Genomic DNA, 25,944 nt, shown 5'->3' on the forward strand with positions numbered 1-25,944 from the left:
AGAGGCCGACAATAGGCTTGGCGCTGGGGGCAGCACACCAGACAATTTTGGCACATTGGGGGACTGAGAGACTGATGACACGTCTAGAATGGTTACATCACATTTGGCATTTCTTAGCAAAGGAAACACTTACATTATCAGTAACTATGGAAGGGGCCTCTTACCGAGATTTAAAGCAGCCTTACATACCATTCATCTCCTAGGAATGTATGGAACTGACGTACCCTCAATGTTTACGTTTGCTTTGATTGACTCATCCAAAGCCCACATCACAGGTCAAGACTTCTCCCTTGTAATCCCACTTGCTTTTACTACCTTCAACTCGACGTCTGTGATTTGATATGAGCATCCTAGGGGGTGGGGGTGGGTGAGGTGAGTGGGGGTTGTTGGGGTTGAAATACTGTTGCATTTTCGTAATATGGACCCAATTTTATAAGCTGTGCGGTCTCCACAGGTCATCTACTGTAAGCTTTGTTGTGCAAAAAAACATTTGAACCATAAACAAAAATGTATTTCAAATTGCACCATTTATTGATTCATTCATTAGCACACAAAACACCATACACTTAAACTGTTAAGATGGGAACCTGACATACAGAAACTATAAATGGTTAGTCAATCAACATAAACCCTGAAACATAATAAAAAATTTGAAGTCAGCTATAATATTCCTAACTTTCCTTCGTCTCAGTATTCTTAAAAAATAGTTTCTGGAGGTCACTGACATTTTCTACTCACTAAAAATACACCACCATCAGCCCACATTACTTTAAAAATTTGTATGCAATCAAAAAAGAAAATATGAAAACACCTTGTGCCATGTCAAAGATGACAGGTGTGCAGGATTGCAGTGTACTATTATTATCGTTTAGAACTTTGGTCCAAAACTTATTTAATGCCTGTTTTGTTCACTTTATTTCCTGCAGACATCAGCGACAATCTCTATTAACAATAGTTTAGGTGTTCTGTATATATTTGGAGTAAAAATACTCATCATAACCCTTCTATTAGAAGGACAAATATTCCTCTTTTTAACTTCTAATGCTGAGTAGGATGTCCTCTTGTTGTCAACACCAGGACCTTTATCTCTTCTATCTGGATACATGATAAAAAGAGAAAAACCCGATGAAAGCTAGATAACAAATAAGAAAAAAGAAGAGGCTATAGAAGAGTGGCGATCTGGGATGTAAGTCCACGGACACATGCATGAACTCAACATTAGATTCGTATAGCATAAATTGGCCACTACGGCAATGACAAAAGTTATCGTTATCGTCTGCATAGACACTCTCTTTTTCTGCCCCATAGAATGCCATCTCTTTTTCCTGCTTTTTTGAGGAATGACTGGAGAGACACATTGTCTGGTCGGACACAGCACTGGCCACCTCGTGATCTGAAGAAAAAAAATAGAATCCGGTGTCATGAAAAGAAAATCAAGAGATATCCTGCCTTTGAAGACAGCACAGAAAACAGTTCTACTTAGCAATCTAAATGTAATGGCACCCATTTTGCCAAAGCAGTGAAAATTATATTGAACAAATAACAGATGTGTTTATATTTTATCATGTTTGATAATGTGACTTTCAAGCACACCCACAAAACACCTAGGGGCAGATCTACAAAGAAGTGCCGCAGAGCAGCAACGCAAGCGCTTTGGCTGCGCCACGCTGCAGCTCTTCCAAAGCACAGGAATGCGACATATTTACAATAATGTCACATTCCTGTGCTATCCCCTTCGCTGATGCACAAACAGCAGTCATGCGCCGGCGCAGGCACCCTTGCACCATGTGTATTTGTTTTCATTCTCTGTAACATTGAGTAGCCCAGTGTAAAGTGCTCTGATACCTACGGGTCTAGCCATGCACTATATATAACTCATAAATAACGTTCCTCTGAACAGGCCCGGACTGGCAATGCCGGGCACCGGGCAATCCCCCGGTCGGCTGCCAGGGTTGGGGGCCGGTTTTTTGGCCGGGGGCCGGTTTTGTTGCTGGGTGGGGCTGGGGCCGATTTTTTTTAACACTCCGTAGTAGTCAGTCTTCTGCTTCTGGCAGCAGTCTGCATGCATGCTCCAGAGCCTGAGCCTCCGTGCGGTAAAAAAAGCACCATTTAAACAATCTCAATTTAATTGCAATCACATGTGACTGCGGCTGCGTTCTGTTCAGGATAAATGCATTTGGAGCAGGCGCAGCAGAGTCTTCAGTTCAGTCACCTTAGGGGGTGGGGCGGGCGCGGCTGTTGGCAGTGGCACATGCGCAATAAAAAGTGCGCGAGGCGTGACCCGCATTCCAGAACCCAGAGACTGAAACGACGAGAGGCCCTCTCCCGGCACCCCATAATCTAATGTATTTCTAGCCCTGGCACTGCCTGTCCCATTGTTCCACTCTGCTGTCGACTGTCTGCCGCTCGCCGCCAGGTGAGTGTCATTTGCATTTTTCCGAATTACATTTCAATTAGATAATGCACAGCAGAGTAGGAGCGCAGGGTCAACAGGTAGGTAGGACCGAAGTTAGTTCATGTAGGGCAACCGTGGGAAGGGCACAGCTGAAGACCAGAGGTCAGAGGGCCACCACAGTGGGACAGGAAGCGTCTATTTATCAAATGTGCGGAGCGCTGAAACGAGTCGGCTTTTTGGGTGCTGAGACTAATGAAGCACAATTTCTGCTTAAAAAACTGCTTGCTCCACATGTTTGCCTAGTTCCCACGTTATGAATGTTCCTTTGCAAGCATCAATAGCTAAGTGAACCTTTCAGCCCTGTAAGTTATCTAATGCAAGTGCAATCAAAAGGGCTTTTTTATTTCCTGGCTGAGATTTGCAAAGCTAAGGGTTGTGTTCCCTCAGTCTTTATTATTGCAGAATTACTGTACATCCAGGGGTAATTAATATAGTTGGACTCAAGGTCATTATTTTTGAGGAGAGTGAAAATTTACTAGAATTTCTATGTGTAAGAGAGAAACGAATGTACTAAATTAAAAAACGGGGTTATGCATTTCCAACAGGAATGTAGCACCGTGTCATTACACAAATTGCTGTTTGAGACCTTCGTCCCCTACATTAAAACAACAGTCTCGAAATTACAATACCTTTGCACACGCAATGGCGTGATGAAAGGTGGTACTTTGCAGCACACAAAGCAGCAGCAATCCACATTTCACATACGAAAGCTGTTTTGCGCCAAAAGTTGACACTCCCTGCGTGCAAAATTACTTCATGCCACAGAGCCCCACCCCGTTATTAGCCAAGCAAAGGGGATTAACAGGGCAGGAACAGCACACCCATTCAATTTTGACACAAAACCACATGTATTGACCTGGCTCTGCCTGGAATCTGAATGCCAAATGACACCAGGGACAAGTGGACTATAGTTTGAGATTTCTATACATAACGTGTGATTTCTGGGAAATAACTAATTTTACCCTGCTTGCCCCTGAATAGTCAGGGCCCCTAGAGAGGGCAGCTCTGCACATTCCGTGCTTGGAAGGTTGGTGTAAGTGTCGGGGTCAAAGCCCCTATAGCTAGAAATGACCACGCAGATATAGTGCTATACTATCTGGAATGGGCCCAGAGCACGTACTCCCGGCCCCTTTTGTTGGAAGGGTCACCAGACCATTGACACCTGTGATGGATGGGTGTGGGGTGTGTGGAAGCCAGCCCTCAAGGAGTGTCTGGTGGAAGCACAGTATTTGGAAACACAAGCACGTGACAAGCCGGTCACTGCAGTTGGGTGGGGCAGAGGGAGTGATACTGTGACGTAGTGGCCGTAGGGCTGGCCACGTGGTGTTGGCACATACAACTTGAGCGTTCTTTCCTTTGTGCCAGCTGCCAAGCAGAAGCCCACCGCCTACATTGGTACATGTTGTTGGGGGTTGTGAGCGGGTGCTTTGTTGTTAGGCTACTGTTGTTGTGTATTATTGTCACTGAAGTGCAAGACGAGGAAGTCCAGATGATTAAGGGAAAAATAAGGTGAGGTATAAGAATTTGCAAAGAACCATGGAGCCGAGATTTGGGGTAGGGATGAGGGACTGGTCCACATGAGGGCAGGTTAAAAAATATGGATAATGTGTGTTACAGTGCCAGGACTACAAGGATTCATAGTATAGTATTTCAAAAGTTGTGTGCAATTCTGAAGTGTTTAGGAGGGTGGGATGTAAGGATGAGAGTTTATTAGGGAAGGTGGGTGGTTTGGAATCTTTTTTTTTAGCCCAGTCAACAGGGTAGCTTGTGCGGCTCAGCAGAAGGGCTAAGTACTCCGCTTGCCAGTTGTAAATGAAGAGGTCATTTACACTCAAAGCAAGCTGAGGGTTGTGATAATTTCCTCACACTTTTCCTTGATTTGTAATCTGTACTGGAGAGTGTATCTAGAGCCTCATGCATGTTCCTACTGGCTCCTCGTAGCGTACTAGAGCAACACTTAGCATCGCTTTACAGCTCTATTTCAATGTGGCTGATGACAGAATCTGCAAATGACTCTTTTTAAAGATGTGGCTGTGAAATTGTTTACAATTCGTGCAACAAGTACTGCAGATTTTCACACTGCATTGCACAATTTTTAGAAAATTTTAACTATAAATGGGGGAAGATTTACAAGCCCCTTGCGCCCCTATTGTGTCACTTTTAATATGGGGAAAGTGACGCAAAAGTGGCACAAGGGGCTTGTAAATCTGCCCCAGAGTGTTTAGAAATGTATCAAGAAACTCTACATTGCAGCTGCAGCAGGGTAGGTGGATTTTTCTCTCTGAGGGCCATAATAGTCATTCACTTCCTAGGTCCAGCAACCCTCGAAGTTAGCTAGACAGGGCCGGACTGGTCATTCCGGCCACCGGGCCATCCCCTGGTAGGCTGGATGGGGTGGGGGCCAATTTTGTGGCAGGGGGGCCGGTTCTGTTGGGGCCAATTTGGACCAACACGGTCGGTCCAAATCGGCTACAATAACAGAACACAGTGCTTACAGGCAGCAGTGCACAATCAGATCTGAGGCCTGATCAAAATGAAATAATTTATTTGAAATCTGCACGGGCCGCGCCGATTTCAAATAAATTATTATTTCATTTTGATCAGGCCGCCACGGCGCCGCCCGGCATTAATGTATATTACAAAAACACTATGTCACCACGGACCTCACACCCTCCTGGTCAACTGACTATGATGATGATGTGTTCCTGGTGGTTGTTGAAGACGCGTGCAGGTTCAGTGTGCATATGTCACCGCCTCCGCGCCGCCGCTGTTTTTTTAAGGTGGGCATGCGCATTGGGAAGTGTGTGTGACTGAGCTGAGGCAAGCTTTCAGAGCAGAACGGGTCAGCCAGGAAAGAGCAGGAGATCGGCACCCCTGCGCGCCCCATACTTTAATCTCGCCCAGGCCTGATCTCCCCTGTCTGCCTCCCGCAGCGCAGGTGAGTGCTATTTGTTGTTTGCAGCCTGATCCTGTGTACTTGTAATTTTTTTCTGAGGATGTGTAAATAAAAAGGAATCTCAGCATGTCTATGCGGGAGCAGTCCTAATCTGTTTGTGCGTAAGGGTTAGACGTTTACAGATCTTACACAAGAGTTCAGCTTCCCATAACTGCAAGGGTCTAAAGAATAGAGAGCCCAGTTCATAAACGTGTTAATAAATCTTGCATGGGTAAATTTAGAAACTTCAGGGAATGGTAAACTTTTCTAAGAGCACCCCAGAAAAGGTGTAACAGTAGCATGTTTTCCAGGAGTATCCCTAGAAAGGGGTTTTATCTTTCTATACAGGTGCATCTGAAATTATTTACACATACATCACTTTACATATATACACAATTGAACATGCGAAAATGCTCTTGAAAGAGTGCAATTACACTATTCCTATTTTTTCTACAGCTTAAATATTTTTCTCTTGGCGAAACCCCTTCTCTGACAATATCAACAACCTTCCCAGGCACAACCTTTAATGGGGCTTACTGTCAACCTTTACAGGAGGGAATTCATGAATATTTCCAAGGGTGAGATGGGGGTTTTGGAGAGTTTGAGAAACCCCGGAGTTCCAAACGATCCTAAAATAGCTAATATATTCCCATATTTAGGATTTACCCATATCATACTTGTGAAATAACACTCGTGGGTATTAAAAAATAAAATTGCACTCATAAGGCCTGATTCACAGAGGCATTGCTCTGACTCAATCTTCCCCCGTGATTTCGCATTTGCCATTGCCTTCACCACATCTGGGATGTCTTTGTTCATTATTTCTCCATTTAACCCTTCTCCGAGTGTTTCAGCTAATTGTATGATGGGCAGATTAGTCGTGAAAATCTTTTTGGCAGTTTAGTCTACCGTTGGGTCAGAGGTATATTATATAATAAAAAAATAAAAGTAAAATTTGGCAAATTCTGCCGGCACAGCACTACTGTGCTAAAAATAAATTTTTAGTAGGAGTGCATCCAGCCAATGAAATATTCGGCATGCGGGCCCGCACAATTTTTTTCTTTTCATGATACAACTTGAACTCAGTGTACAACTGCTTTCAATGCTGCGCAGCGCTGCCCGATCTTTTTTGTTAATCTGGCCTGGGCCTCTTGTTTCACATCTTTAATTCTTCCCTCCAGTTTGCTTTAGAGTGTTACTTGCTATCTATTGTTTGTGCATGTTGTTTCTGATAGTTGTTTATTTAGTTATTTAGTGAAGCCGTTTTCTAGTGATAACATGTATGCCAGCAGCCCCTTCAGAGCACTTGGTTGAGACTTTCTATCCACACGACTGTGGGTCAAATGCATCTCTGGAGGGGAAGCGTTTCCAATCTTTCCAGAAGAGACAGCAGTGTCCTTATTGCCTATCAATAGGTCAAGACCATTCTAGAGGTCTTGGCCAGGGCACTTTGTGGTTCTTACTTTGTGTCTTTTTCTTTTCAATGTGGTTGGGACAAGGAGAGCTGATTTGAACGATCTTCTGTTCATTGTGAGTAGGTTACCACAGCACTGCACTGCCTGGGCCTGGGCCTGGGGCTGGGAGGGCAGCGTCAGTCTCGGGTATGGGAGGCCTAGACCAGCTAACCGAAGCAGCCTGAAGGCACATGAACCGAAGGTCTAAAGAAAGCTGTGCTTTAAATTGGCAGGTATAGTCCGGTACCTTACCTTGTAGGCCCACTACTTTAATTTAAAGTGAGACCAAGGGCTCTCCTCGGCAGGGGTGTAAGAAAATGCATTTAATGTGAGAGTACAGTTCAGACACTTCTCAGGCGCATGCAAATACATTGGGTCAGGGTGGGACCAGGACTAGCCTGCAGTTCTGTATCCCATTTCATGCATTGCTTGCTATTATGTGTGACGTAACGTGACACCAAGACTAGGGGAGGGAGCAGCAAGGATTAGGAAAGACTCTGACAATTCATCTAGAAAGCCTTGTACCGATTACCCCCCATTTTCAGGAGGAGGAGGAGGTGCCTGTGCGCAGAATGATGCACTGTCTCCTCCGCCGCGTCTGCACGCCTTAGAGTGCGGCTGATGTCATCATGCCGTATGCGCATTGGGCCTTGCGCAATTAAAAGTGCCAGTGACTGGCTGCCTGCAGCATCACAAGTGGAGTGAGACAACACACAATACATGAATGTGCTTGTAAATTAGCGGGAGACAGAAAAGTTAATGCCGCCACCAAGGCTCCACAATCCCTCAAAACAAACAAGAAATAAAGCTTTCTATTTTCTAAATTTGTCCTTTCCGAAGGTTGCTTTTTACATTTATGAATTGTTTTTAAAAATGTTAGATCTCGGGTTGCATTTTACATTTATGAATTACCTCTCTGGTGCTAGAATCATTTTAGTGTAAAATATTTAAGACCATTGGCATAGTATTTTTTTTATGTGGAGACGCTGTGTTATCATCTTTATCGCATAACAACAGAACACTGGATGGATTCATTTCTTTTACACCTAATTTAAATGTTTTCCCAATCTGTACGTTTTCAAGCCCATAGAAAATTACCTAGGTTCTATGATGGAAGCAAAGAGGGAAAGTTAAATACCCCCACAGTCAAATAGGGAGCAGGGAATACCAATTATGTGACTGTAATTGCCCACTTGGGTTAAATGAGATTTTCTTCAGTCACCCCATCAGATCATGGCTGGCTCATTGCTCCGGCAGCTTACAGAGCCCGGGCCCGGCAGTACTGTATCTGCATTGCAGTCCTCCAAATTATGCATTATAAAATGCTTCTGCTAGACTGCTAAGCATTAACATCTCTGCCTTAAAAAATCATTACTCTGTGTTTTATGCATGGTCTTCCCTCACATTCTGTCTTTTTGTCGTAGTGCCTACCAATTTAAGAGGCAACATTCACCTTTTTGATTTTGTGCATGTCATATAGTCTAATTAAATCACTGTATTGTTCTCATAGCAAGGGTTACTGAATCACTCTACAGATTAGAGTCAGAGTTCAGAATCCTCAAAGACCTTGAGTTTGATACATTCTTTTAAGGTCTGCAGTGGAGGAGAGTCCCCAGGTCACAGTGTTTATATATATATACATACACATATATATATATATATATATATATATATATATATATATATATATATATATATATATATATATATATATATATATATATCACACACATGAATGAGGGGGGCAGGTTGCCACAGGGCATTAGAGACTTTTTCTTTTTTTAAAATATTGTTTTGCTGGAGAGTGTTTAAGGCACCTATCAGAGAGATAGCCGAATGCTAATATGTTTGTAGCAAGACTCCTCCCAAAAGTATGACATTCCTGCAAGTATTATCTCAAAGAGCTAGACATCTTCAGTGTGTCTCCGCCTCTATTATAGGCATATAGATTGACTCATTCCTTTGGCTGTACAGTGGTGGCTGGCACAGTAACTTGGCACTGGGCGAACGTCACGCGCCTCTCGCAGAGGTGGTGGTGGACAGGGCTGGACTGGTCACTCCCACTAGTAGTGGCTGCTCACTGCACTTGCTCGCTACACACCATGTGGGGGCTGGTCTCACTTTTACTTTGTTCTCTCTGATTCACTACTTGTGTCTATTTTTTATACACTCTGAAAGAATGTCTATGGGTACATATGACTATGACTGGGTGGGTAACCTGATGTTCTTTAAGGTCATCATCTACTATTTACTGTGCTTTGAAAGGTGATACAATTTGAATATGTAATGAAAAATGTGCTGTAAAATTCACCATTTTGGTCTGTAGTTTTCCAAAAATTTCGTGGGGGGAGAACCCCCCCAAACCCCCCTAATAGCTGTCGGGATCGCTCGCTGCGCTCGCTCGCTACACGCCGGGTGGGGGCTGGTCTGCCAAAATTTGCCAGGGCTGCTTTCAGTTCCCAGTCCGGCCCTGCCTCTGAACTTCTGTTGGACATTTGATGACGTACTATGGGCGTCAAAACTGTTTGTACTCACCTCGATACACGAGCAACCTTGGCTGATGCCCGTGGAAGCTGTCATATGCAGCTAAAGAGGAGTCTGGCCCTGTTTTCACCCCATCAGCCGTCACCTACCCAGCCGGACATCTGACATTGTTTTCCTCGTTTTTCCCATTGTGTATACCCTCCCTCCCCCTCCCACTCCCCTGTGACTCTTTGATTTAAGTGATGTAACTATGTAACCTGTAACTCATGTAAAGTGCTCTGATACTTCCGGGTCTAGTAGCGCTATATAAAACTTTTCCAATAAAATAAAAAAATAAAAATAAAAGCAGTTCTTTTCTATACCAGTTGTGACGACTCTGACATGTTTAAGGTCTGTTCAGTGGTTTTTAAATGACAGGCAGCTGCACAGATGACAAGCCTTCAATTCTTGTTCAACTCGCTCATCGAGATGTGGAAACCAGACTCATTTTATGGGAACGATTCCATGAAGCAAAATGGCAGCTGGGGTGCTTGATTTCACAATAATATTTATGTATGTGTCAGCCATCTTGCCAGGGGTAACAGGGCACTGTAGAATAATTGTGAGAAGTTATCGGCAGGGTTTTGATCTTTCCTTGGACAATGATTGATGGTATAGTTGAATTTCGTGTAATCGCAGACCCCAACATTCAATGCAGGAAGGCATTTTTGCCTTTGGATTGCCAAAGACGGTCAACAAACTTGATGATATTTCACATGGGTGAATGACTTCCCATGCAAGAACACGTGTAAATGTTACACTCCCACACCACAGCTCTGCTTTCTTCATCAGGCTGTGAATGCGTATGTTTAGTTAGGGACCAACTTCTGCTTGCATATGCCATAAAACGTCTTCGAGCATTTGAATGCCAGCCATGCTGTGCAAGCATGGAGCCTAAGCCGACAGGACTATTATCAACAAAACCTTGTATGAAGCTTTGGATCAACGTATGCCATTTCAGTAGCATTTTCAATAGCTTGTTTGATTTTCTGGAAAATGTACTCGCATTCATGTGACCAATGAAAAGAAACATTATTATTAATCAAATCTCTTAATGGCACACTTACAGTGGCTAAGTGTTGTGTACATCTTAACCAGTAACTGGCCATGTCAAGTAATTAGCAGAACATGGAAACATCTTGTCGTGGACTGGCATGTGACACCGCTGCACTTTTGCTGGATCTGGTGTCATGCCCCGACCTGAAAAATATGGCCAAACAATTTTAACTTTGCCAAATGGAACTCATATTTCTCAGCATGCAAAATTAATCCTGCAACCGCGAGCAAACAACACACTTGCATGAGAGCTTTACTGTGCTCCTTCTGTGTAGCTCCAAAAACCAATAGGTCATCACTATAATTGAAAGTATTCCTGACTGGCTATATGATACGTCAATTGACATTAGTCTGTTGTAACGGATCAGAGCAATAAATGTAGAAATGTTTGTAATGTACCTGCAATTCTCCTCAAGTTACAACTCATGATACCCTTTATTCAGATCAAGGCAAGAGAATACCTTCACACCATTCAATTTTGGTATAATGTTGGCACTGCCTGGATTTCAATCCGTTTCAAATGCCTTGTTTGTTTGATGCATTGCCACACAGATGCCTACAGCTCCGTCAATGGTCCACTGTGCGTTAGATCAGTGGAGTGCTCAATGATATCATGTTTGAGTAAGGATTGAAGTTCTTTTGCACCAGCTTCCTGTAAATGAAATGAAATGTATCTGTTTCTTTGAGCAACAGGACAGGTGTCCTTATAATGTCTAATTAGACTTGCATAGTTTTGAGTTTTCCCAACCCATGAAACAACAAAGGGATTGACTTATTATTTGATGATGAGCATTCATGTTATAGTTAACTGATGTCAGTCCCATATCAGCAGCCATGCTGAAGCTGAGTAAACAGGCACTGTACACTGTACCTTGAAGTACATGAATTTCAGCTTGTACTTTTGTTTTTTTGTGTTTCATCGGTGCTACAAGTTAACCTTGAATTTTTAATGGCGTCCATACAGCCCAAGTATACACTTTAGTTTTCAATGGCATAAGTTGTGGCAATAGAGATAGTTCATTGTATTTTTCCTCAGGCATTATATTAATTGACACACCACTGTTGAGGATGTATGACATTACAACGCATGCTTTTACAACGCGGTCATTACAACGCATACCATTACAACGCATAGTGCTTTTAGGCGCTGGATAGTGAATTGTTTAATTTACTATTCCAACTCCAGTCCCCGTGGATAGTAGGGAAGGTGTTGGATAGTACATTAAAGCTATTCCCTATCCTAGAGCGCCCCCCAGCGCAATGCGTTGTAAAAGTTGCGTTGTAAAGGCACTGCGTGGTAAAAGTTGAGTTGTAAAGGTTGTTTACCCACTGTTGATAATGAAAGAGAGAGTCAAGCAGCTGAAGGGAGGGAAGAGACCACATGCCTCATCAGTTGCCATGGCAGGAGCCGAAGACGCCACCAGTTCGTGCCCAGAGGTGCTTTACAAACCTTTTCTTGGGCTCCCTCAGCACCAAGACAATTGTACAGCTGAAGGAAGGGGCAGACCACAATCCTAATCAGCGCCTAAGCAGGAGCTGCTGACACCACCATTTCGCGCCCGAATGCACTTTACAAATTGTTTCTGGGGCCCATGCTGCATAGTGCATGCCTAGGCGCATGCCCACGCAAAGACCGGGCCAAGAGGGGGCCCTTCAGCACCTGTCCGCAGCCGGGTGAGGCTGGGTTGGTCCACCCCTCTAGACTGTCGCTTTGTAAACAATTTACGTTCTGCAATGGTGAGTTTATTGATACCTTCTAAGCTTGCGAGGTTTAAGAACCTTTATCAAAGTGCGAAAGCACAAGTTTACTGGAGGGGAGCCTTCTGCCCAGCCACCAGCAAAAGTAACTGCGATCAATAAGATGCTACAGGGAGTCATTTGTGTTATAGCCACTGAGATAGAACTCACAGAGAGGAGAGCCTCCCCCGAAAGAGGCTCTCTTTTGGGGGAGGCAGAGAATTCCCATTAAGTATAGCAAGTGTAATACCTCCAATACATATGCCCCAGAGGCACTCACAGAATCTGTAGCAACTTCTTAAATCGGGATTCCTAGTAACCAAGATACTGCGCCATCCAGGTCCTTCTTAACTGCTGCCATGGACAGAGGGATGAAATCTCAGGATACACCTCTTAATGGGACTAAACCCAAACGGGCTGATTCAAACAAGCAGCCTTTGACTAGTTTTAATCCAACGCCTATTTTGCCTGCCAAATCAAAAGACCAATCCTGAAGAAATGCTGAACCAAAAAGGGGGCGGGGGGTTAACCAGACGCAATTAAACTCGATTGGATAAATCACAATGAACTGATCTGTTCAGACCTGGGATGAAGACGCATGCTTGGTTTAATGATTTTAATTGTGCTGGAAATTTAAGCTCAGGATCTCAAGTACACTTACTGTCAAGCGTGGCATAATACAGGGGCGTGACAAAATACAGGGTTGTGTTTTGGTCCACACCCTTTCTGTCTTGTTTTTAAATGATTTAGTGTCTCTAGTGTTGGCTGATGATACTCTTCTGCTTTCAAAGTCCCTTACGGGGCTTCAGAAACTACTTGACGGTTTCAGAAAATTCTGCCGGATAAGGGGACTGGAAATTCATATCTGTAAACCAAATTGATGTTTTGTTAATCTCTGTGTTCCAAGAGTTCAAACACCACCCTGGGCGGAGTACACTTGGAGCAGTTAGACCTTTTTGACTATTTGGGGATTACCTTAGATGAGAAGCTAGATTGGTCATCACAAATTGCCAAAAGAAGATAAAAATTGGAGCAGCAAAGCAGGGGTTATTAAAGCTATACAAAGGGTCCCTTTGTAAATTTGTATTGCCTGTTGTCCAACTATACTTGTACCAGGCACTTGTGGGTGCCCTTACGGTGCAGAGATTTAGGGCAACAAAACCCAAATCCCTTGAAAATGGTAGAAAATAGATTCATAAGGCAGTTTTTGTGTTTACCAGTCAGCACTCGCATTCTACCTCTGAGGCTTGATTTGGGACTCAGGCTGATCGCTGAAAATATAGAACTTTCCTTGTTAATTTCTTGGAGATGCATTTGGGCCACTCCTGAACTTTTGTTATATCGAAGTGGGCTGGAGCAAATTCTCAGTTACCCAAATGCAACCAAACTCCCATGGTTTAAATTTGTCAAAGACTCCCTAAAGGGGGTGAGCTTGCCCAATCTCTGGGATTATTCTGAGGACAGGTGCTCAATAAAATATAATTATCACCTGGAAAACTTCTGTGATGGCATGGAGCCAAATTTAGCAAAAAACTCTATGTCCAGTTCAGACATGGGAATCTGCCTCTCAATTGTTTTTAGTCAAAATGGTTAGGACCTTTGAATAGCATAGACCTTGCTTGTTACATGAGTGGTTACTAGAGGGAGGATGTACCCCATTTGCTATTCTTCTTTACAGCTTATGAAGGATCTCTTGTAAAATGCTTGATTCCTATCTGCAGGAAACTAGACACGTCAAGGAATGGGAAAGCATTTCAGACCCTTCCAGCTGACATGACCCCATACCTGGTATTTGTGCTGTCAAGATTTCTGTTTCATACTTGTTTGATGAGAAAAAATAGCATGTTTCCGCAAACTAAACTGGCACTTGCTATTGGATCGTATAACCCAGGCAGTTTTTTGTAATGTTTTCCTACTTCCTATTCTTGGTCTTATTGTATTTATGGACCTGCAAGGGTCACACATGAATTTTATCTTTATTCTTATGAACTGGTGGATTCTTTTATATTTTCAATCTGTTGATGTTTATTTTAACTTTATGCAGATATTGTATTTTTACTATGCATCTCTTTTATGGTTTATTACTGAAATAAAGAGTATTGGATTGATAATGAAAGGTATTGAGTATGCGTTGACTTTTAGTGTGATTTACGGACAATGTTGAATGATTTTGGTGTTTTGTCATGTTGACTTTTCTTTAACAAGAATTTTCCCTCACATGCAGCCAGTCCAACATGCTCACATTTCTCTTAGGCAAACTTTGACATGGCACAACCATCTTCTTCACTTTCACTTGACATGGATAATGAAGAACTGTTTGATGAAGATTTAGATGACGATTGACTTTGTTTGGTGTCAATTTGCCTCAGCTGATGTGGCTGATTGGCCTTGTGGGTGTGGGTAGAATGTCTCTTCTGGAAAGTTCAGGAAGCCATTTTGTCTTTGCGCCTATGATGCACTTACTTTTTCCTTCCTCTTACAGACCATTAAAAAAGGGTTCTTCTTCCCACAGCCTTTTCAAATCTGGCCAATGGTGGGAAATGTACCTTTGTGTAGAAACAATAATCCACACTTGAAGCACAAATGCTTTTTCTGTGGAGAAATCACTCTGTGTCACTCTGCCTTGCATTTTATCTACCTTTTCACGTTCATGACTGACTCTTTCTAGGCACTTTTGGCCTGCATGTCAGCAGCTTCTCGATCAGCATGCTCTTCAGCTGGCAGCCATGAGAACTTGCTCCAGACTAAGAGTTTCCCTAAGCATTTGTCATCTGAACAAATCTGAGAAGCATGCATCAATCACTCTGAGGCATATAGCTTCCTCATCATTAAGTTCACTGAACTTACAATGTTGGATGAGCGCATCTAATATCACAACACATTTGTCGATGTTGTCACCCATCTTCTGTCATTCTTGAGTAAAAATCCATCCCCAGTTCAAAGACTTTATTGTGTAGTTAATTAAAACCAAAACAATATAAAACCTTTTGAGAGACATTGTATTGCCCTCGAGCGGGCCCAACTTTTAATACCTATGTCTAAAACTCACAGTCTACAATCAATTTTGATTAGATTTATGACAAATTGACCATTTAAAACCAATATACAAGATATATGAAAAAAGGCTGTGGATCCTAACAGGGCTTGTCTAACACAATCATGTTTATATTATTACAAAAATTAGAACCACTAAAATTATGTTGAATACATGACAATTGTTAAAATTCAATTGAAAAGGAATAAGAGTGTCAAATGCCTAAAATCCGTGGTCCAAAAGATAAAATGTTATCGAGCGACTGTATACTCCTACCTCTTTTTTTAAGGAGATCCTGTGCTGCTTTGAAAAATTTGCCAATTCTTGCCAGTTCAGCGGGAACCATGGGGCTAAAAATCCAGTTCATTGCATTGTTGCTGGTTCTTATGCCATTGGTTAAAAAGGTGGCTTTAATAGAGTTCTCCGTAAGTGCAGCAGTGACTGACTACAGTATAGTAAATGTGTAAAAGTTTCAGATTTATAGCTGCATAATCTGCACTCAACAATATTAGAGAACAGTGACCAGTTTGGATTAAAGTCTTTGATCTGTAGAGCCAGCAGGCTCTCTGCCAGAATTTGGGTTAAACAGGCTTTTACAATTAAGATATGGTTGTGCACGGAGGCCAACGTGGCAGTCATTGACGTATGATACTGCCACGGCCCTTAGCAGCGGTGTAGTCTTGATATATTTTCCATGTCCGCTGTTTCCGGTAGAAGGTTTATCTGTTTTTTCAATATGCTTTTTACTGCAGTATGAGTAAGTGATGAGGTGTTTAAAACAGTCAGATCTATTTGAAGAGAGGCTGCTGCTGCCGTCAAGTAAGAGGACCAAGGACTGTTTTTGATTTTTAATACATTTTGCAAAATACATTTCAAGGTCCAGGGCGTGGCCGTGATGCATCTGTAATAGTATTTTAGGAAGTACCCCATGCTGGACCATTCAATGCCCTCCAGACCAAACTCAAGTCTCACCATAGAGCACTTGGTGTAGTAAAGCAGCTTACATTTTGTTTTGTAGGCTTTTAGATGTAGTTTTGTCATAGTTTTCATAAGTTGTCCCGGAAAGGCCTCGCTACCATTGGTGATTGCAGATGGTAAAACGTCCCTGAGCACTTTTTGAATTGGGCCTAAGGTAGGGCTTTCAAGGGCTGTGTGCAGTTGGCAGAGTCTGGTGGTAATTGATGCAGCCTTATCCTTTAAGTGGCGCAGATGTGTATTGGCTGCGCAATTTGCCGAAAACCATGTGCCCAGGTCATTATAGGATTTTGCTCCACTGAATTTTAAGAGGTCCATAGACCAAGTGCAAGTTGTTTGCTTTTCCGTCCTTCCGAATTTTATCACCTTTGTTTTGGAGGCGTTTACTATCATTTTATTTTCCATATTGTATATGTGTACAGCATTTAGATCTCTCTGGAGCACTATTTTTGATTTGTTAAGCAGAACGATGTTGTCTGAAACTGCAATATTGTGATCTTAGTTCTTCCTTGTTTGGGCGGCACAAGGTTGGTGTTGTTGAGTGCCAGAAACATGTCTGCTGTGTACAGATTGAACAACATTGGGGCCAGAAGGCAACTTTGCTTTAGTCCTTGGTTAGTATTGATCTTCCCGGTTAGCACAGTGTCTGAGAGCTTAACCCTCACCCAGAGGGTGAGGGTTAAGCTCTCAGACACTGTCAGACATATCTTCATTGATGATGTTAATCCTTGTAGCATCCTGGCTTGTTTTTTTTTAATATACCTCCATAAGTCAGCCTGGTTGTGCTTGCTCATAATCGAGTAAACATATTGCCAAATCCTTATCTCTTTGCTGATTTTTGTCCTGCCATACCAATTGCTTATGTTGTTTTCTTGTGCCTTGAAGTTCCAATCGCAATGCGGCTTTCTTTGATGGTTCTGAGTAGTCATGCATGCCTTCATCAGCTTGTGGATAAGCCGTGAGCTTGTCATTATAGATTGTTTTTTGTTAAGGTATTTTAGCTGCAGTCGCCTGCGGCCTGGGCATGAATCCAAGGATTCATGGATGCCCCTGATTATGGGCGCCCAGTGTATTAGTAAGTAATCACCACTTTGGGCGTGTAGAGACTGTCCGATAGTATCTTTCCAAGGTGTTAATTTCTGGAGGTTGCCGGGCCCCATTTTATTCTTCGGACTAAATGTACTGTTTCTTCATTATGGGAGATACCAATACCCTGTGATCTTCACGAGTGAATAGGTGAAGGTTAAAAATTGTGCAGAGTGGAAAGTGGTCACTCTCAATTGACGAGTATACTTTAAAACTCTCCAGGTGTTTCATTAGTTTTTCAGAGACAAAGTCATAGTTGATAGTGTTTATCCTCCCGAGAATTTTTAGAGACTGTGTTAACGGCTCAAGGATTTTAGCTTTAGTCTGGGTAGACTGGAGTCCATGTTTGCTTAAAATTTTATTTAATGGGCTCCTTGAAGAGTTTGGGGGTAAACTGTCAGTGTTAAAAAAAAACTAGATATCGCAGGTTGAAATCACCACAAATTATTATTTCATGGTTTACATGGTCGCAAAGAAGTTGATCCAGGTTGTCACATAGCTGTCAGCCTTTTAGCCTGTGCTGAGCCAAAGCTATTGAAGTGGACATTAATCAGGAGGATCTTAATTCGGGGGCAGATGTATTCAATCTCTGCAGTATAAGCGCTTGGAGCTTCTCATCTTGGGTCGAAATTGTAGTTGTTGGTAATTTCATATTCAAATTAAAATAAATTGACAAGCCTCCCGATACACTGCGATTATTGTTGGAGTTAATGATCACGTTTCTTGTAGACAGAGGACATCAGATATCATTAGTAGAGATATTGCCGTATTTAAGCTTAGTAGTCTTGATAGCCCAGCTGCGTTCCATGACAGATGAGTTATGAATTGTTGAGACTTTGGTGGACATTTCTCACTATTAGGAGTAAGCAGTTGTGTCTCTGGATTGGGTATGTGACACCCAATTCCTGAAAGGTTGATATTCATGTTCTCCCCCAATCTGGCCTAGTGCGATTTTCCTAATGGGGCTTCTTGTTGACGAATGGGTACACGCAATGTGTATGTTTTCTGACAGAGGATTGCAGGAAGAGTGCCCAGTCCCCCTTAATATACTACGGGGTGTGCTCTTGGATTGGAGAGATTGAATAGGCTTTTTAGTGGCACTGGATATTTGGGTGGAGAGATTTTAGTGACTCCTATGCCCCAATCTTCAAGGGTAAGCTTGCAGTCTAATATGGCTTCTGCCAGTAAGTGTGTTTTTAGTGTTAAGACTGTTGCTTACCTCCCGTTACTGCGCTCCAGGGTGGATTTAAACTCTACACTTAAGATGTCATTAGATGTTATTTTGGGTTTGGTGGGCATTGTCTGGAACAACCTTAATAGGTTGGAGCGATTCAGGACGTCAAGATTCCCTTCAGAGGGATAATATGGGATGAAGGCCAGCATGGACGGGTGGTCCTGTCCTGGGCGCTTTTTTATTTGACCTTCATTATGGGTGTAAGCGGAGGGAGATACTTGTTGGTAATCGGTTTAATCTTTCTGAGCCCAAACGATATCCTCTGTGGATCGACACTTTATTTTGCAGATAAAGTTACTTCATGCAAAACTGGTGTCGGCGCTCGACCCAGTAGTAGCTGCGCCCTCGGTGTTGGGGTTATGAAAACTGATGGTCGAAGTGGACAGCTTTGGTCAATAATGGAACTTAAATTTTGCCCGGATGGAGAGAAGGCTAATGTCACAGTACCATGGGATGGTGGTGCTGTCAATTGTCCTGAGTCAAGATCTTTATCGTCAATCCTCTGTTTCTGGGCAAGGTTTCCTTCTGCTCTTGCGTGGTTAGCGGTTGCATCCCCTGTAAATGTGTACCTAGCGTGATGGGTTGTATTACTGGGCTTTGTACCGTAACAGATACTATATCTGATTTAGGCGGTGTGAGTGGTAGAGTAGATGATAGAGCCAGGGTTGCATGGAAAGGAAAAGGGGACAATTGAGTGGCTTTTGATGTTCTTCATTTTTCTATTGCCTTTAAATAGTGGGTATACGCTGAGGGAGTTGTTAACTAATTTATCTTGCTTGGATGGGAGCTGCTTTGAGAGACGTTCTTTCTCTTCTTTACTTCTGGCCTTTAGTCGTTTTTTTGAAAGTGTAACGGACCATTGTTTTTCTTCTGGTGTTGTTTTACCTTTGAGATTACCAAGTGGAATTTTAACCTTTGCTTCTGGCACCAGCTCCTGCATTGTAGGGGATAAGGGAGCTCCCTGGTCATGGTTTGCTACTAGAGTATGCAAAGGAGATTTTATGCACGCTTTCTTCGGAGACATCATGCCTGGTTGTGTGATTGCCTGTGAAGTTTCCTTATCTGCTGCCTCCAGCCTGCAGGTTAGTCTATGCTCAGTTTGGCCAGATTCCGTAACCATTGTTTTTTGGTCGGGCCTGCTGAGAGTGCTTTGTAGGGCCAATTTTACGTCCATTATCATTAAGTTCAGGGCGTCTGGTAAGGTACATAGTTTCTCCGCCATCTGATGGCAAGACCATGGTGGACAAGGGACTTCTGTGCCCCCACCGGTTTTTAGCCTCTCATTGAGGGAACTGAATTTTTCCTCTATTTTTAAGATTGAGGTTTCCAAGGCTTGAATTAAGTCGAGTTTCAATTCCAGTTTATCTGACTGGCATGTCAGAGCATTGACTGTGGTGGCTAAAGTGGCGTTTACAGAGGCCAATGGGGTGTCTTGCTTAATGATATTATTTGTCCTTTTGACATCAAATGAAGTTTGATTTTCCCTTATACTCAAGCTCCTTTTGGGGCTATAATCTGCTTGTAGTTGAAACTCATGTAGCTCAAAGGCTTCCTCTGGCTCTATATTATTTATTATGGTTTTATCCTTGCTACAAGGCGGAGCCCTGAGCAGGTCCTGACCAGCATCTGTACTCCGTTGGCCCCTTTTTGAGATGTCAGGATCGGCTTGGTCCGTTGACCTAAAGCTGCGTCCATTTATGCACTATTGTCCTGTGCCGCTTCTCATCCCCCCGCAGATGTGAATCTGATCAGTCGTAGTTATGCTGTGTTTTTTAAGCAGGGATTGAGTCTTCATTGAACTATCCAAGGAAGTTGAAGGCCAAGTTATAGTGCGGATAACATTTTCCTCTCTTTGGTCTTTTCCCATTATGTTATTTTATAAATCGATTTCTGCCAGCATGCTAGCCAGAAGACTTCCGGATGATAAGTCTTATATAGTACTATTTATTAGTTGTTGGTGCACCTGATTATGCCCTTTTAATTCTGGGGGACGGAGTTATAAGCCATATTATATCTGCAGTGGAGGTAGGGGTAGGGGTAGCTACTAGGCTTCTGGTAGGTTCCCTTCTCCCAATTGAGTCCGGAGCATCTAGGTGGGCATGCTGCAGAGTTTTTTTGGGGAAGTAATCCACTATTGATGTTTTTTTCCCTGTTTCTAGAGCACCATCATTCCTAATAAGAGTGGCCATTTTCCTGTCCATGCCGGCCATTACTATGTGCATATGCTTAGATGTTGATATTGATGAAGTCTGAGTAAATACAGGGGCTATGTCTTTAATGGGGTTAATAGCTTCCAGAGTCTCCGAAGTTGGGAGAGTTCTCAGTAGGCTTTCCTTATCAAGTATGAGGCTGAATATTATATCAGAATAAGGAGGTGTACCAGAAGGAAGAGGTGTACGTAATCCATCGTGAGTTGTCGGAGCCACCGTTGCGTCGGGTAGTTTTTGGTTTGATGTGTGTAACTTGGGTTGTTGACCCTTCCTTTTTGCAGTGGCGATGGCACGTCATTGATGGGATATTCTGTGTGATATTTTCCATCTCTGGAGAAAGGGGTATGCCCTCTTAGTCACTTCCCAGTTGGAGGCCCTGTGGTGCTGTTGAGTCCTTGGAATGCACTGGGCCTCAAGTGAAGACATTTAGGTGGTGGTGGAAAGTTTTACCTGTGGTTATAGGCAATAGTTGTAGCTGTAGCTGAAGATGTAACAATTTAACAATGCCGATGTCAGTGGCAGTGGCTGGAGTTAGATCCCTAATTGTGTTGTGCAGCCAAATGTAATAATGTTGTACGATGCCAGGCACGCAGGCAAGAATGGGTAATTCGAGCAGGCGCTACCCCTCCTTTGTCGCTGGTCTTCAAACCTCAACACAGCTCTGTCAGGATACAGCTTGCCAATATGCAAACCGGCCGCTCCAGCAAAAAGAAAGAAGCGGAAGACAGTCTAAACAGTGTGCCCCCCCCACGTCTCGCCTAAGTCCTCTCTAGGACAAATCAAAAAGAGAAGATAGATAATAATAGTAGGCGGGGATGCGGCTTCTTTGCTTGGTGTCTTCATTTGGTATCGATCCCACCTACACTGCCCCGGCCACAAGCCCGGTCCCGGTTGGGTGCTGCGAGGTCTTAAAGTGAGGATGTGGGATAGTGCACCCTCACGACTGCCCGATTTCAACAAAAAAGAAAAATGGCAGCGAAGGCAACAGCTACAGCTACGACTCTTTCAGCTCCTGGTGTACTGCCAGGTCGTCACAACCATCGGTTGGCAAAATATGAACGCTGGGCACCGATCGAGATCGAGAAACCTGGCACCATGCTGCGGGACCGCAACGGCCTTTGGTGGGTTTGCCTAGACCAGGTTTGTGTCGGCCGAATTGCATCTGAGGCTGAGGCTGTGGCTACGGTCTTTGGCGGTCTGTAGTGAGCTACTGCAAGACCAGAAGTGGAACTCCATATTCTCCAAGCAAAGCAGACAGGGATTATATGAAAATCTATCTTTTTTAATCTACATTTGGCATAGGATTGAACTTGAGATTCAGGGCTGCTTTGATTTGCCCGTATTCAATTTTGTCAGCTCACTGCATTTTCTTTATGACTTCTTTTACACCTTCACCAGCAAGACTCCTGAGGTATGTGATAATTTTCTTGCTATCTGTTTCATCTACTGCATCAAGCAAATCATCAAATGTCTCTATCCAGGCAGTCTATCTGTTGCCACTGTTCAACTTTTTGTCATTATCAAATGGCGCCTGCATTGTAACCATTGGTGGAATGCACTGATGTGGAAAGTAGTGTTCTTTCCGACGCTGCTTGTTGATCTTGTTTATGCAAACCATCTCTGAGGCCTTGTGATGTGCTGGCCTCTGGGTCTTCTTTGATAATCACAGGAAACACAAACTCTTTCATGACCTCCACTGGAAAAATCTAACTTTCACAATTCCAATACCCACTCTCGGCTTCTGAATTTTGGAGATTTCTGGCATTGATCTGTGCCCCACTCAGCAGATTTGATGGTATGTGTTGTACATGGTTTCTACCACTTTCTAGTTGCTCAAGCCAGAGTGAATGTAGAGTCTATGTAGAATGTTAGAGTGCGTGATGTCAGAGAGTTCTGAATGTGTGTGTGCCTGTATGTCTGTAGAATGACAGTTGAGAAGAGTGGGCTGGCATTTAACATCTAGCTCCTGATGGGACTTTATATTTACAATTTACTTAAATTCATGATATTATCTGAAACTTATTTGGAACATATATTAATCTTATAATAAACCTACATCTTGGATAAACCATCCTGGCTACCTGTACATTATATCATCTATTTACCCACGACATTTTGGCGACGTTTGGAGAACTTAAAGCGTGCAAGAAACTACTTTGAAGAGATTTTGATCCGCTCGTTGTTGAACTTGCCGTCAGTGGCTCCGCACGAACTCGGGAAGCCTCACCAGATTTGGAAAATATATTAATCTTATAATAAACCTACATCTTGGATAAACCATCCTGGCTACCTGTACATTATATCATCTATTTACCCACGACAGTATGCTGCTTCGGTATGGATTGCTCTGTAGGCACGACCCCAGGAGCTTCCTCTGGGGTTACTCTCTCCACGGCTATGGCATGATGATTTTCTTTACTCAGTTCTGGTAAACAGATGACTGTTTCTTGTATCTGTATCGCTTTGCCTTTAAGAGTCACTTTGTGCTGTCTGACACCTAGTTGATCTCTGCCTCACAGTGCTTCTGTTTGCAGTGTAATCTTCTAATTTGCTGTTGCTATTTGCTGCTGTTTCGAAACCTGGTTTCATCTGCCTTTAGCATTATCACTCCATATGATGTATAACTTCAGGTTGCGTAGTAGTGCAGTACCTCTCTTTACAGCCTTATCATCTGGTTCTTGGCCAACAAACTATAGACTTCTCAGCGTAGCTTTTATTATCTTCAAATGCTTTACATGGACTGGGGCAGTGCTTTGATTCCATATACACCAAACTTCGGTTCCGCACTTCAACGGAGGCACAAGTAGCACGCTCAAGCAGTTTGCTGGACCATGTCCAACTCTCTGGGAGAGAACTGTTGATCTTCGGGTTACTTATCTCCTATCTCGTTAGGAGTTACAGCATCCTCCCCTGCCTTGGGTACTTGCCAATGACTATGTAACACATGGAGCTCATTATAACACGTCATTGTTCACTCACACAACACTACAATCGGAAAAGTATTTCAAGCCAGTTCAGGGCCCTAAAAATGGCCATTGTTAGGGTAGGTTAGCATTGTGCACGCGTCAGAAAGAATTGTTGCATTTAGTGGCACTAGTAATGAATCTGCAATGTTTGAACGTGCTTGGAAATTGAACACTTATTTATTTTGAATTATTTCCAGATCATATAGTACAAAAACGTAAAGCATGGCTTCAATATTACCATTAATCAATCGATCAACTAGTCATTCAAACAACAAATTACATTTAAATGACACGCAGCTGGTTATCTCCCTCTCACGTGCACCCGACCTCGCTATGGACAGCTTCAGAGCTTGCATGCAAGAACTTGCAACCTGGATGTCCACTAATTGCCTTAAATTAAATGACAACAAGACCGAGGTGCTCGTGGTGGGGAGGAACCCATCCGTTTGGTCGTCTGCGTGGTGGCCACCATGCCTAGGAGAAGTCCCAACGCCCGTCAGGAAGTCAAAAACCTAGGTATCTGGCTCGACACGGACCTTTCCTTTGGACCCCAGATAGACCGGGTGGCGGGTGTATGTTTCAGCGTTCTAAAAAGCCTACGGAAGGTCCTTGTTCTCCTTCCCACGTCCGCCCGCAGAACGCTGGTGCATGCACTCGTCACATCACGGTTGGACTACGGAAACCTACTGTATCTGGGAGCAACCTGTAGGGCAACAAACCACCTTCAGGTTATACAGAATGCGGCAGCCCGCCTTATCCTTAATCTCCCTAAAAGATCGAACTCCAAAGCTGCCCTTCAGACCCTCCACTGGCTGCCAGTAAGAAGCAGAATTGCATTCAAAGCCCTCTGCACCTGCCATCGCATTCTTGCTGGGAAGGCGCCAGTCCCACTACACAACCTTGTCACCAAGCATGTACCATCGCACGCTCTGCGCTCCTCTTACGGAGGCCTACTAAAAGTCCCTAGGGTAAGCAGGACCCGCATGGGAGGGAGGTGCTTTCGCTACTTGGTGGCGAAGAGTTGGAATGCCTTACCCCTCAACCTTCGCTTGGATCCCTCAGAATTGAGTTTCCGAAAGAAACTTAAAACACATCTTTTTCAAGAATAATTAGGCCTTCCCCTACGTCTGTCTCTGAGCTTCAGTTCCAGCGCGGGGACACGCTTTCTGCGTAACCAAGCGCTTTACAAATAGCCCTTATTATTATTATTATTATTAAATTGTTTATTTGAAACACACAAATACCTATATTTTAACACTGAAAAGATAAAAACAATGTGGAATAAAAAATTTGAAACATCGAAATGCATTTGTATTAGAATAATATACATATCATCAGTTAAAATAAACGAGTGCCATCAAAGCATGTCATCCTCTGCCTCTATTATCTACTGAGTAATGTAGGTTTGGCAATTGCCACCTTCGGGTTGCCATGTCTTCCTTAATCTACTTCACCTGACGCATCAGTATAAGAACCAGACTCTTCAAAAATAGGCAAAGGAAAAATGCAGAGCAAAACAAGAAGTGCAACTATCCACTTGGCACTATTTCAACAGACACAATAACATTCATCCACGGCTAACTTCCCCATCCCCCATTTTAAAGTCCAGCAGATGTTGGCCTATTACCTAAAATGCATCTGTTCCAAAGAGAGTTACGGGTTCATAGGGCCTGGATCATACAAGACCAGGGACAGATCATCAATTAATAAAGTCTTCTTGACATCTGCCAGCAACGGAATGTTGTGAGAGTTTTCCCATTTTCAGTACTCTTGACAAGCCCCTAGCGGATCAAGTCACAGCCAGACTCACAGTCAACTGGAGTCTCACTCCAGCTTGCACCACATCTAAGCACTCTCCTGCTTCCTTAGGCATTAAAATTATGATTGCTTTTAAGGATGGTAAGAAAACTTCGCAGGAAGACATTTTCTACCTTGTATAAGGGACCAACCTTTTTCACAGCCTTAAAGTTAAGCCGTTTATAAATCTGCATTTACAGTTAGCATCTGACAATCTGTGGGGCCTTGCTACTTGCACCAATCTTTAATATCACTTGAATCTCAAGACTACCTTTGTTGACAGATCGAACACCTTTTTTTGATACTGGGCATAGCCTCAGAGGTGGCAAATGGCACTCCAAGAACCTGTCAGGCACAAACAATGTAAATATCTCCTTTCTCCAGCTTATGCCTGCATCACATTAGGATTTGCAGTGATGACCACCTCCTTAGTCACACTGTGAAAAGGAAGTTAACCTCCAACACTCCCTGCAGATGTTCTG

At 43.2% G+C, this 25,944-nt stretch overlaps 1 protein-coding gene and 1 long non-coding RNA gene across 4 annotated transcripts in view; one reads left to right on the forward strand and one right to left on the reverse strand.

The window, feature by feature from the left end:
• Positions 1–508: 508 nt before the first annotated feature.
• LOC144767395 (uncharacterized) overlaps positions 509–25,944 on the reverse strand; it is a 442,933-nt gene continuing 417,497 nt past the window's right edge. For all 3 annotated transcript variants that reach the window (XM_078650843.1, XM_078650841.1, XM_078650842.1), the window contains one exon: positions 509–1,393. In XM_078650843.1, the coding sequence (XP_078506969.1) occupies position 1,393 (1 nt within the window). In that variant the 3' untranslated portion in view covers positions 509–1,392. The remainder of the gene's footprint in view (positions 1,394–25,944) is intronic.
• LOC144767396 (uncharacterized) overlaps positions 2,297–25,944 on the forward strand; it is a 73,690-nt gene continuing 50,042 nt past the window's right edge. The window contains exon 1 of the long non-coding RNA XR_013598188.1: positions 2,297–2,416. This is a non-coding gene — a long non-coding RNA (uncharacterized LOC144767396). The remainder of the gene's footprint in view (positions 2,417–25,944) is intronic.

This window comes from Lissotriton helveticus, chromosome 7 (assembly GCF_964261635.1).
Source record: "Lissotriton helveticus chromosome 7, aLisHel1.1, whole genome shotgun sequence".
In the NCBI taxonomy this organism is placed as follows: domain Eukaryota; kingdom Metazoa; phylum Chordata; class Amphibia; order Caudata; family Salamandridae; genus Lissotriton; species Lissotriton helveticus.